Source organism: Ascaphus truei, chromosome 4 (genome assembly GCF_040206685.1).
Source record: "Ascaphus truei isolate aAscTru1 chromosome 4, aAscTru1.hap1, whole genome shotgun sequence".
In the NCBI taxonomy this organism is placed as follows: Eukaryota; Metazoa; Chordata; class Amphibia; order Anura; family Ascaphidae; genus Ascaphus; species Ascaphus truei.
Window position 1 is genome coordinate 383,400,246 of NC_134486.1, and position 13,107 is coordinate 383,413,352.

A 13,107-nucleotide genomic window follows, 5' to 3' on the forward strand; every position below is an offset into this window, starting at 1 on the left:
ACAACTAAAGAATTAACTCAACGTGTTCATACCACACAATTATTATCCATTGGGGTTATAAGATTGAGAATCACCCATTTATTGTTAGTGATTATCCTTGTTGCAAGATACCCTCAACTCAATTAGGGCGACTATTGGACTATTAGAGCCTGTATCTTTACCCACAAGTCCGCAGCGACCTCCCCCTTTATTTTAACTGATTTTATTGTTGTGACATTTATGTTATATAATTAATAAAAGATTTTATTTTTTCAATACTCACCAAGAGTGGCCATATGGGAAATTAGAGCCCATGGATTGAATTCTTCTGGTCATACCCTTATCCCCTCCTTTTGTCAATATAGAGTGCAGTTAGGTGTCTTTTGGTTGCTGCTATCAACCTCTCTGTATACAATTGCTAATTATCCCTTGTGCACCAGATTGATTCAAGAATTGTATTGATGTGTAATAGGTGAGCAGCAGGTAAATAACCACCCCTTCTACATTTTCAGCATACAGGACAAAAATGTACAATGATTTGCTGAGCAAGTGTGACCAGATAAACACCTTTACAGACAGTAATTCTACCATTGAACATCAACTTCACTAAATGATGTCAAATAACTATTGGGTCTATGAAGTGGTGAAATATTGTAATGGCTGTACAATGATGAAACGGTTTAAAGTCCCCCGGAAAAAATACATGCATAACCAGCGTTTTAGATTTTAAAAAGTGAAAATAACAAAAAGGAGGACTTGCCTCCTAAATTCTCTTCACCCTGCAAAATCCCTTTACTCCTCTCTCCAAGAGGGGATTGGGACAAGGAAAATGCAAGGTTGGCTAATGGTCAGAAGTGGGAGGAATGACCGTTAGTTGAAAAGCACACACTTCTGGAAAACTTCCTCCTTAAGGCCAGGTCCATGGTGCTTTCGCCCGTGCCAAGGCATGCGCAGCCGTGACGTCACCCCCTTGAAGCGGTTGCGCGTTTTGGACGTGGTACGCGCGCCATCCATGGGTGTGTCTAGCGGCGTGCCAGTTATGTCACGGAGCTGGTCCGCCCCTCATTGGGCAACCGCTCACGTGACCTGTGTTACGCTGAGAAATCAGTTGAACGGATTTTCTCACGCAACGTGCACCCCCTCCTACTTCCGCGCAGACGCGCCGCACGGACGCGAACACTGCCTTAAGGCAGTACCATGGCCCCAGCCTAAGCATGTGGTTTGGAGAATCTCTAAACAAATCCTGATCTTGTGAAACAGATAGCAGCTAAATATCTGACCAAGAATTATTGTTTATACAACAGAGGGTGACTGGGTTGTCTGCCCTATAGAAAGCTCACATATCAAATTATACTGAAGGTCTGCAAGCCAATACTGAGTTGCTGGCTCTGTACACACTCTCCGACTACAGTCAGGTCACTTGCAGGCTAATCTGATTTACCAGCTAATCTGATTTGCCTCATTTCACTGATGTCCAGCCATAGTGCTTTAATACATGAAATTCAATACCAGTCAAAGCACACACACAATAAAAACCTAAGAAATATTTAAAATTCTCATTATGACAGATCTGGAAAAGATGGTGGGAAGTGAAAATGTAAACAGTGACATAACTGGTTGGCCATTTCAAAAGAAAAAAAAGAGTGTGTATTTTATTTTGATCAAAAGGTTTTCCATTAAGAAGTCCAATTAATCCGTTTTTAAGGTGGCGATTTATACACTTGACATTAACTGTGACTGCAATATTTGAATATTACCATTTGTGATCCATGAGTAGGACTTGCAGCCAGAGTTCCATTAAAATACAGTTTCAACTATTGAGAAAATATATTTTAAGATTTTTTTTTTTTTATTTAACATTTACAAACCCTCCAAAGCATGTAGTGATTATGGGAAACATTGCTACATGTGCACACAACACATAAAAATAAAAAAACATGAAAAATAAGAAAAATAAGAAACCCCATGAATATACACATTAGAAAGGTAATGCAGGCACACTGAAAAAAAAAAAAAATTCAAAAATTCATAGGGTACATACATATGTCAGTGCCCTATAGCAAAAGGATATCCTGAGCTCACAGAAAAATCAGAAGTGGAGATTTGGAGTGAAATAGGCACACAGACTTGCTATTCAGAAAAGATTTATGGTGCCAAAAGAAACCAACATTTCGGCTGCTTAGGTGTGGGCCCTCACCTTGATAAAGGCTGATCTATGCAGCCGAAACGTTGGTTTCTTTTGGCACAATAAATCTTTTCTGAATAGCAAGTCTGTGTGCCTATTTCACTCCAAATCTCTAAACCCATGAATATACCAGAGCTGTTAGCTCCCTTTGCTCCTAAGGCTAAGGCCCTGGTCACGGCGCTGTAATGCGCGCCCGCACTTTCGGCTGCGCGTTCCGGCGATTCCCCGGTCTGCAGCTCACTGCAGGAGCAGAGACCGGGGGGGGCGTGCCGGAGGAGTGACGGGGGCGCGGCCATGACGTCACCCGGCAGGTTCGCCCTCATTGGCTGAACCGCCGGGGGGCGTGCCTAGCCGCTCGACACGAGTTCCTGCTCTCAATTCTATTGAGAGCAGGAGTAGCTCTCGCGCAAGCGCGGCGGCCCCCCCTCGCAGCGGGCCCGGCGCCGTTGCGGGGAGGGCTCTGGTGAGCGCAGCGTCCGCCACAGCGGACGCTGCAGCATGCAGCGGGGGCAAGGCCTAAACGGTCACTAGCTACAAATAGAATTAGCTGACGGTTTAAGGAAACTCCAGACAAAAATGAAGACAATTAAAATGTGACAAACTTATTGCACTCACCAGTATGCCCAGGATCAGAACATTTTGCAGTTTAAATAGTATGATATCAAGCAGCACCTGCATGAGAGGTATTAAGCACTAATGTGGTATTAAAGCTGCAGTACAAGCAATATCCTACATGTGTGGTTTTTCTATTAAAAAATCAGCATCGTACTATGAGAAAATACTTGTAGCATTTTTTTAAACTCTGAATGACATTTTTAATGTATTTGAATGTAACCAGCCTTTTTTATTTCTATAGCAACCATTTACAAAGTCACAGATACCGAGTCTGCAGCCATTTTGTGAACCCATGAGACGATATATATATTTTTATAACGGCAGTTTGGACTGCTGCTTCAACATGGTTTAGCATGAAAAACAATGTATTGGTTGCAATGTGTTACAGGTGCTTCCAGAGGCAAAAGTGGTTTAGGCCTGATGTCTTTTGGAGGCTGGTTATTAGGGCATTGTTTATATTTGGTTTTTTTATACGAGGCACTGGATTCCCATTGAGTGGCAAATATAGTATTATTTATAGCAGCCTTATGACAGCTCCAGAAGTCAAGTATAAAGACAAAAAGGTATCAGTACCATAAGCAAAGAAATGTACTGTATGCATTTCTAAACTACAAAAACATAATTCTGCTTAAAATAAATAAATGGAAAAAGCAGTCACCCAGCTCCCTCGCCCAGATCGTATTCCAACCTATTCCTAATTTTATGATCACCATATAGAGTTTCTTGTAGAAGCTTCGAGAGAAGGGAAAAAAAAAAGTGCCAAAACTCCCTCTGAAATCTCCTACAAAAACCGCCCTTGTGACTGGTACAGGCATACCCCGCTTTAAGGACACTCACTTTAAGTACACTCGCGAGTAAGTACATGTCGCCCAATAGGCAAACGGCAGTTCACGCATGCGCCTGTCAGCACGTCCTGAACAGCAATACCGGCTCCCTACCTGTACCGAAGCTGTGCACAAGCGGGGAGACTATAGAGCCTGTTACACATGTGTTATTTATATCAGTTATGCACGTATATGACGATTGCAGTACAGTACATGTATCGATAAGTGAGGAAAAGGTACTGCTTCACTTTAAGTACATTTTCGCTTTACATATATGCTCCGGTCCCATTGCGTATGTTAATGCGGGGTATGCCTGTATACTGTACCACAGATTCATTTAGAGAACAGAAGACGGGAAAGACTATAGCCACAATGGTTCAAATGCTTGAATAAGTTTCATTCTGACCACTGGGAAGTGGACTATCCCTGTAACATCAAAACAAAGTTACAGAAGTTCAAAAAGTGTTTTATTTTTCCCACCCCTAGTGGCCACTTAGCATAAGGCTATACAATGGAGAGTAATATAAGGCAGGGGTGCCAAACTGGGGGGGCACTAAATTTTCTGGGGGGGAGGGGTGGTAGGTGCAGCACTTACAGAAGCCTCGTGCTCTTCCCCACAACATTTAAATTAAATGCCATTGGAGTGTGCGAGGCCTCTGTAAGTCCCTTACCTTGTCTCCGGCAGCTGCTGGTGACACGTCGCCATGGCAACACAGCGTAAAATAGTGCCGCCGAGCACATGACGTAATGGCGTCAGAAAACACCAGAGAAAAAGGTATGGGGGAGTGCGCAGATAAAATAGTTTGCGCACCCCTGATTAAATGAGTCAATGGATGATGCAGAACCAAAACAGGTGGAGGAGGTATGCCTGTAGGTGACGGGACATTGAACATGAACTGATCTGCATTCAGGAGTAGACAACATACAAAAACCTCAGACTAATGCTTTCAGAGCCTATAATAAGCACTATGACTGCAAAACAGAGTCCCTCCCCTCAATTTGTAATGACAGGAGAAATTGTAGAGGATTGTAAAATAACTGCAAGCCATCGTTATAATATATTTAGGCAATAAGCCTAATTTAGCTATGAACACAATGGTTATTAGCTACGTTGCAAGAAATACTTACAGAACCACCACAAATATTTTAATATAGGATTGGCTGGTCAAGTGGGGAGGGGGAGATGACTGCTTAAATTAGAAGTGAGATTAAACAAAGGTTAGTTTGAGAATGTTGTTTCTCTAAATTGTGTTTGAACTCATTTGCAACAGGTTAGGGAGTAATAATAATAATAATAATAATAATAGCATGTTCTTGCATAGCGCTGCTAGTTTTACGTAGCGCTTTACAGAGACATTTTGCAGGCACAGGTCCCTGCCCCGTGGAGCTTACAATCTGTGTTTTTTGGTGCCTGAGGCACAGGGAAATAAGGTGACTTGCCTAAGGTCACAAGGAGTCGACACCGGGAATTGAACCAGGCTCCCCTGCTTCAAACTCTCAATGCCAGTCAGTGTCTTTACTCACTGAGCCACTCCTTCGCCAGGATTCACTAAGCAGCGACGCTGGATATCGTACCCCGATTTGGCGTGAATGGAGATTCACTTGAATGGTAGTTAACGCTGAATCGGGGTGATACCCTGCATCGGAATCTCCCCCAATTCATGAGCCTTCAGCGCATTTTATCTTGAAGTTACTGATGCATATGCATGGTTGGGTACAGAACAGATTTGCCCAAGGAGGAGTATACAGCAATGTAAAAAAACACACTAAATAAATGGTAAACTTTAGAATGTCTTGCAACCCGTATTCTTGTAGGGTTCAGCTATTCTACTTACACATGTATGTATTAGTCTTCCTTAAAAATACCGCACACTACAAGTCTAAATAGTAATACAATACATTTGTTTGGGTGTGATTGAAAAAGTAATCCACAGCAAAGCCCAAGTTTTGCTCCATGAATTATTACCATATGGAACAGATCACAAAATGACATCAGCTTTGAAAACAATTCTGTTTTTCTCCTTGATGGTCTTGCCGCTTAAAACTTGGTTTCCTGTATTTTAAAGGGCTTTGGAGTCCACCTGGGTATGCATATACAAATATTTTTGACCAAAAGGAGAAAAAAGAAGGAGGGAGACTTAAAACATTGCTTGTTCCATCTGTGTCAAGTACACAACCACAAGAGCAGTAACTAGTTGCACAACTAGTCATTCTGTCCCCCATGTATTTACTATTCATTTCTCAATAACTAAACTCGGCTATGTAACTCCGTATCACCGCTTGCTACTGTACGAATAATGAACTACCCTCAAGATATTTCCGTTGTTAAAACAAAGCAACGAGACATGTAATTTATATGCAGCACTCAATTAGATGAACAGCACTGCAGTACAGTAGTACTGCTAACAAGAAACAAAAGACACAAAGACGCAAACGTTACACGACTTTGTTGAATGTTCAAAAGCGGCTACTATTTCTGTTCCAATTATAATCTTTTCATGAAAAATGGCTTAATTGTTCTGTATGTACACATCCATCTCTTATAAGTCATGACGACATTACACATGGTTACATTTTGCAGCTGATGTAATAATTACTTGCACGTTCCAAATTCAACCAGTGAAAAAATCATTGATAACCAGAGAGCTTTCCCAAGTATACTCATTTTAAACTAGATTAAGTTCCCAGTATTATTGTTTTTTTTTTTTTTTAAATGAGTGCTTTTAAAGTTTCACATTGGATTCTTAGAGTTGTCAGATGACAAGGAAGGTGCAGTTAATCTCCATAACCAGAATAACCACATTTCAGCTACCAAGGCTCAGCCACCCACTATCCTACACACTGTACTTATATTGTGTGTGTCAGAGAATAAATAACATCACAGGACCCCCGCAAGCATGTCTACTACAGGTGTTTGATTATTTGGCAAAAAAATGTTTTCTATGCTGTCATTTGCTTAATAGCACCTGCAAAGTCAGGCCAAATAGGATAACTTAACTATTCTTTACTTGGAAAGAGACAAGATGAAGACTGGGCCGTCTGTGCTGAAGCAGGGATATCCTTAAAACCTGAGCTGCTGGTGGCCCTTGAGGACTGGAGTTGGCCGCCCCTGCTATATACTGTCCTGTCAGTGGCATGACAAGCAGGTGACGAGAATTACTGTATCCCTCCATTGAGCACTGAATCTAACAATTGTGATGGCGATTTGTGTAAGTTAATGACTATTTTACTGCCGGCTTCCAACACACACACACACACACACACACACACACACACACACACACACACACACACACACACACACACACACACACACACACACACACACACACACACACACACACACACACACACACACACACACACACACACACACACACACACACACACACACACACACACACACACACACACACACTATTACTGATGTAAACAGAGAGAGCCTTGGCACGAAGAAGAGCACATACTGACTAAGTGTTTTCTCTGCCAACTTGCTAACTACTTCATGGCTCCAGCCCACACGGACATTCCTAAAAGGAACAGCAAATGCAGGCGCATGTCTTCTCAGTACATACTGGCTCATTTACTCTCGGGAGAGGGATTTCATCATTTCCACCACCGTTCCAGACAGCGGATCTGCTCACAAGTAATAGGTAGCGAGGAAGAAGCAGCCACCGCTGAGAAATACTCATCCTCATTTCTGAGAGATTTTCTAAATGATGTCCATGTCAGAGCCTTGTGCAGCATGTTCCAGATTTATAATAGAATAGCTCAATAAGTGTTAACATTGGTGAGGGCTGAATTAATATTTGGGCATAATAAGACTACAAGAAAGTGAAGTAGGGACGAAGGCGAGGCTCAGTAAGTAAAGACATTTACAAAACAGTGACAGAGTTTGAAGCAGGGGAGCCTGGTTCAGTTCCCATTCAGGACATGCTCGAGGGCAAGATACTAACACAAGAGTTAAACTCATACAGGCTTCTATGGGAGGCAGGGGGGAGGGGGGGAAGCGAGAGAACTAGCTGCTTTAAAGCAGCAGTTCAACCAATATCCTACATGTGTGTTTGTTTAATAGATCAGTTCGGTACTATGACAAAATACTTGTAGCATTTAAAAAATAAATATTTTAAAGACATTTGTAATGTTTCTAATGTAGGAAGCATTTCCAAAGTGACAGCCCCCCTCCCCTTCTGATAGGCTCTGGCTCTTGAGCCCTGCCCTCTCTCTAGCAGTGCACCAATTGTATCTAGTAACTGCCCAGTCACTCATATTCCAGGACTACATTGCCCACAATACTGTGCAAGAACTGAATGAAATAACCCAGAGCAAGCGATTGATTACAGGAAAACGGACCAATGAACAGCTTAGCTAATCACTTGTCAGTGTACAGATTGTATTGATGCACATAATGAATTAAAAAAAAAAAAAAAAAAATCCCAAACGGCAGCTTGAACTGCAGCTTTAACATTGGTGAGGTCTGAATTAATAATATTTAGGCATAATAAGACTACAAAAAAAGTTAAGTAGGGACGAAGGCGAGGCTCAGTAAGTAAAGACATTTACAAAATAGTGACAGCTTTTGAAGCAGGGGAGCCTGGTTCAGTTCCCGTGTCACCTTGGGCAAGTCACTTTATCTCCCTGTGCCTCAGGCACCAAAAACAGATTGTAAGCTCCACGGGGCAGGGACGGTGTCTGCAAATATCTAATGTACAGTGCCGGGTACCGCACGCTATATTGGAATTGCGAAGTGCTTTGAGTCCCATTGGGAGAAAAGGCGCTATATGAACATTATTATTATTATTATTATTAAGAAAGAAAGACCTACAAGGTGGCAGATTTCAAGCAGACGTCTGCTCTGATCGCCATGTATTGTTTTACCTACTTTGAGATCTCTTCTCACCCTTTCCAACGCTGTTTAAATTTTTTACATTTGATACTCCATTTAGGATAAAAGCAATTGAAATATTAAGTGTCCAAAAGTTAAAATGCAGCCCTCTCCAGAGCCAAATGCAGTCTAAAGCAACATCAGGAGCTAAAGATGAACAAAATCATGGTATTTTACACATGAAAAAAAATACAAGAGCAGGACATGCGCAGGGGCAAGATACTAACACAAACTCGTACAGGCTTCTATGGTAGATGGGGGTGGGGGTGGGTGAGTGGGGGGTTGAAGTAGCTGCTTTAAAGCTGCAGTTCAAACTTCCGTTTTTTTAAATATATATATTTTGTACCCATTCAATATGTGCATCAATACAATTGTATCTAGTGCCTGCCTGGTCACAGGATGTTCCACGCATCTTTGGTCCTCTTCTGCTGCACGGACAGAGATTTAATGAACCCCCGAACCGAATCTTTGCCGATCGATCACAGGAGAACCGATCGATCGGTAACTTAGCTAATCACTTGTCAGTGTGCAGACTGCATTTGGCTCTGGAGAGGGCTGCATTTTAACTTTTGGACACTTCATATTTCTCTCGCTTCCCCCCTCCCCGTCTCCCATGGAAGCCTGTATGAGTTTAACTCTTTTGTTAGTATCTTGACGACATCCAACTTCTAAACATGAATGAGACACATGGGTGATGTCTTTACCCCATGAGCCCCCCAAATAAAACATGGACACAAAGGGAATGACAAAACTCTTTATCACATATAGAGCTCCCTCGTCTACTACGATTGGTAAATTATGTTATCTGCAAATAGATCTATAATAGACGTGCTGGACAAAATCAAACACACCACAACGCCAGGAACGCAGTATAAGTGGCTAGTGCTCACCAGCTGGTCCTTTGTTTACACTTCAGGCAGAGTTATGTGCTGCCCCCAGATGAACTCAAACTGCATGCTCTAAATTGGCAAGTACAACCCAGAACTCTGTTTCATTATAGACATTAAATAAATGTGTGCTTACTGACAGAGCTGCTATAGACATTCCAGTGAACAGTTCACCATACAAACTATTGAATTAACATAGATAATAGATTAATACCAATATTCTGATAAATCGAGGAGTGCTAGGTCAGTGATTTTCAATATAATTATAGGGTCCTTAACCAAACAAAAAGTTGGAAACCATTGTGCTCGGTAACATTGCATCTGCTCAAAAGTATGCTGAATCTGCAGTTTCACCTTGTACACAGTATTCATTCTGCCAAAATGTTATGAAATTATCTTCAATTCCTATGTATAGCAGAACTACACAACCAGTGTTGGGCAAACTAAAGTAATTATAATTATTATGAGAATAGGAAGAGAGACCTTACATAGCACAACACGAGTCACTTTACCAAAGTTAAGACAAAATTACGCAATTAAAGTTAAAAAGGAACAATTACATTTTACAAACAGAGCAGCCTATGCCACGTTTTTAAAACCGCAACAGAAGTCAGAATGCAACATTTTAAACAGACTGAAAGGAACACTAGTTGAGAACTCATGGCCACAGGTTGGCCTTCCACTATGAACAACGCTACAGTAAACAGTGGATTATAAAAGAACGTAAGCAAACCGTAAAAGGAAAGACGCGTGCTAAGTGTGTTGAACTACAAGAACGTAGACCAGGGAGGGGTGGGCAACTACAGTCCTCAAGGGCCACCAGCAAGTCAGGTTTTCAGGATAACCCTGCTTCAGCACAGGTGGCTCAGTCAAAGAAAGAGACTGAACAAGAATGGTGTTCATAGAAGGATAGCCAGGAGGAAACTATTGCTCTCTAAAAGGAACATTGCTGCCCGTCTGAAGTTCACCAAAAAGCACATAGATGATCAACAAGACTTCTGGAAAGACGAGTCAAAGGTAGAACTTTTTGGCCTCAATGAGAAACGTTATGTTTGGTGAAAACCAAAACTGCGTTGGAACAGAAGAACGTCATCCCAACTGTCAAGCATGGTGGTGGGACTGTGATGGTGTGGGGCTGCTTTGCTGCCTCAGGACATGGACTACATTGTATCAGAAGATTCTAGAGGAGAATGTCAAGCCATCCATCTTTCACAGCCACCTGTCCTGAAGCAGGGATATCCTGAAAACCTGACTTGTTGGTGGCCCTTAAGGACTGGAGTTGTCCATCCCTAACAGACCAAAGTTCTAGTAGCTAAAATGGTCCTAGTGAAATGTAAATTTGTTTAAGATGTTGATTGCAGCACCAGAGAAGCCAGTAATGCATTGCTTTGTGTTGCATGCAAGTACAGTCTAATCAATGCCTTGCAGTGAAGGGGATTAATTGGTCAACATAAGAGGCCTTCACAGATCATAATATATAGTGTATACAAAATAGGGTACCAAGCTTTTGAAACCTCAGTATTTCTTCCTTGTGTGTACTACAATTTAAATATTGGGAAATCCTCTGAAAATGAACACGCAGAACAGACCTTTCGATACTCAGGTCACTTCTTGACATGTACTCAATGGGGAGCACATGAAACAGAAGCCAGCTGGTATAATTGTATTGTATGTCTTTATTTATATAGCGCCAAAACTGTACTCAGCGCTTCACAAAGAATACAGTACAGGGAATTATAATAATACAATAAGTGCATAATGAATCTTAATACACTTCCAGGTCAATTAAGGTAATCACACATTAGTTTCTCATTCTCCTCAGTGTTATTGAATGAGCCTTTCCCAACTTTGTGTGGAAACTGCTTGCTGGACAGAAGTCTGCATGTGCGCTCAGTAAGTGCGGTCAAGGGGGTCATTGTGACCTAGAGCAGGTAGTGTCCATGGGGGTCTGTATATGCAGAATATGTCTGTTGGGGAAGAGGACAAAGTGTCATGACTATTTGCAAGGTGTGTCAGTGAGAAACAGGTTTGTGCATGCCTTTTTGGTGCCTGTCCGTGCGCGGTGGGGGTGGGGGGGAAGTAGTATTTTGCTTTATCTGTGGAGTCGTGTTCCTAAAGAGTGTCTTGGCATGGGAGATCATTTCAAAGCCTGCTGTCACCGCTGCTGCCTGCGAGGGCGCTTTGTTCCATTGTACAGGAACAGGCAGAGCAACAAAAACAAGAACTTTTGTTCTTTGGTACAGTAGATCTCAGACAACAGCCCACACAGCAAATACATACACACACACACACCTGCTGTGCCCACATTGCGCACACTGCCCATCAACAATAACATACCTGCCACCTTAACCCAACACATCAGCATACTCTGCGTGATATACATGCAGGGTGTGTATACAATCAAACTCACTGTGTATGCATGTACACAGTCACAATACTACACATGCTGCTTTGTGTGCAGATATATATATATATATATATATATATATATATATATATATATATACATACATACACGCACATATATAATATAGATACATACAGACATATATATATATATAATATATAATATACACATACATACATACATACACACACACACACACACATATACATATACACAATTCCATGTATAAATATAACACTGTATAATACAGCATACACGCCGCCCCCTCTCACCGGCTTCCCCCGGGGTGTCCGACTCTTGCGGGGGGAGATGAATCTCCCGTTCGGGCCTTTCAGCGTGTTCCCCCGGGTGTTCACCATCTCACTGCCGGCACCGGCACAGGCCGCGCTCCTCCTCCACTGCCTGCCCTTCCCGGGGCTCTCGCCTGTCCCGTCCCCCGGGGGGCAGCTCCCCGTCGCCTCGTCTCTCGGCTCCCTCCCCTGCCTGCCCTTCCCGGGGCTCTGCTTCTCTCCCCCGCCGCGTCGTCTCTCGGCCCCCGGCTCCCTCGGATCAGGCACAGCCGCTGCCGGCCGCCATTTCCCTTTCTCTGCTCAGTCAGACGCGCAGCTTCCTCCGCCCGCCGCCAGAGGGCGCTCCCCGCCTCACTGAGCGCTCTATGGTCTTAAACACGTGACCAGGCGTGATACATTCTCCCGCCATCTTTGTTTTGGGAAAATAGCCAATACTGTATTATTATTATTATAATTTCATGTATTTTTTTTGTATTTCTTTTATTACTAGGTTTCTATGGGGTTTTTTTTGTTTTATTTATTGAAGGTAAATAACGTTTACAAGAGACGACAGAGAAGCCCAATGCTACATCCAACATGACATCCAATGTGGTCTCTCTCACTCCTAATTGAGGTAAATGAGAATTTTAATCCTAATAGAGATATATTAGTATTGTATCTGGTAGTGTTAGGACTTACGAACTGGGTCTGCCTTATCGTGGCTCGCAGGCTTACAATGTTTTGGCCAAAGGGTTAAACTAAATTACCCTTTTTCAAGAGGATATATAAGTATTTTACTGTGTATTTTTGTCATGTTGGATGTAGCATTGGGCTTCTCTGTCGTCTGTTGTATACATATGCCACGCTCAATAGCACTCCTTTTTGACACATATATATATATATATATATATATATATATATATATATATATATATATATATATATATATAGTGGTTGACAAATCACCAAAAAATCTACTCGCCACCTAGTACCAAACGTGTGCTGCTTGGGCCAATATTTACTCGCCCGGGGGTTAAATCCACTCGCCCGGGGCGA

General features: G+C 42.2%; 1 protein-coding gene across 2 annotated transcripts in view; it reads right to left on the reverse strand.

The window, feature by feature from the left end:
• Positions 1 to 12,378, reverse strand: part of ATAD2B (ATPase family AAA domain containing 2B) — a 133,636-nt gene extending 121,258 nt beyond the window's left edge. For both annotated transcript variants that reach the window (XM_075598454.1, XM_075598453.1), the window contains exon 1: positions 12,055 to 12,378. In XM_075598454.1, coding sequence (XP_075454569.1) covers positions 12,055 to 12,141 — 87 coding nt within the window. In that variant the 5' untranslated portion in view covers positions 12,142 to 12,378. The remainder of the gene's footprint in view (positions 1 to 12,054) is intronic.
• Positions 12,379 to 13,107: the final 729 nt, after the last annotated feature.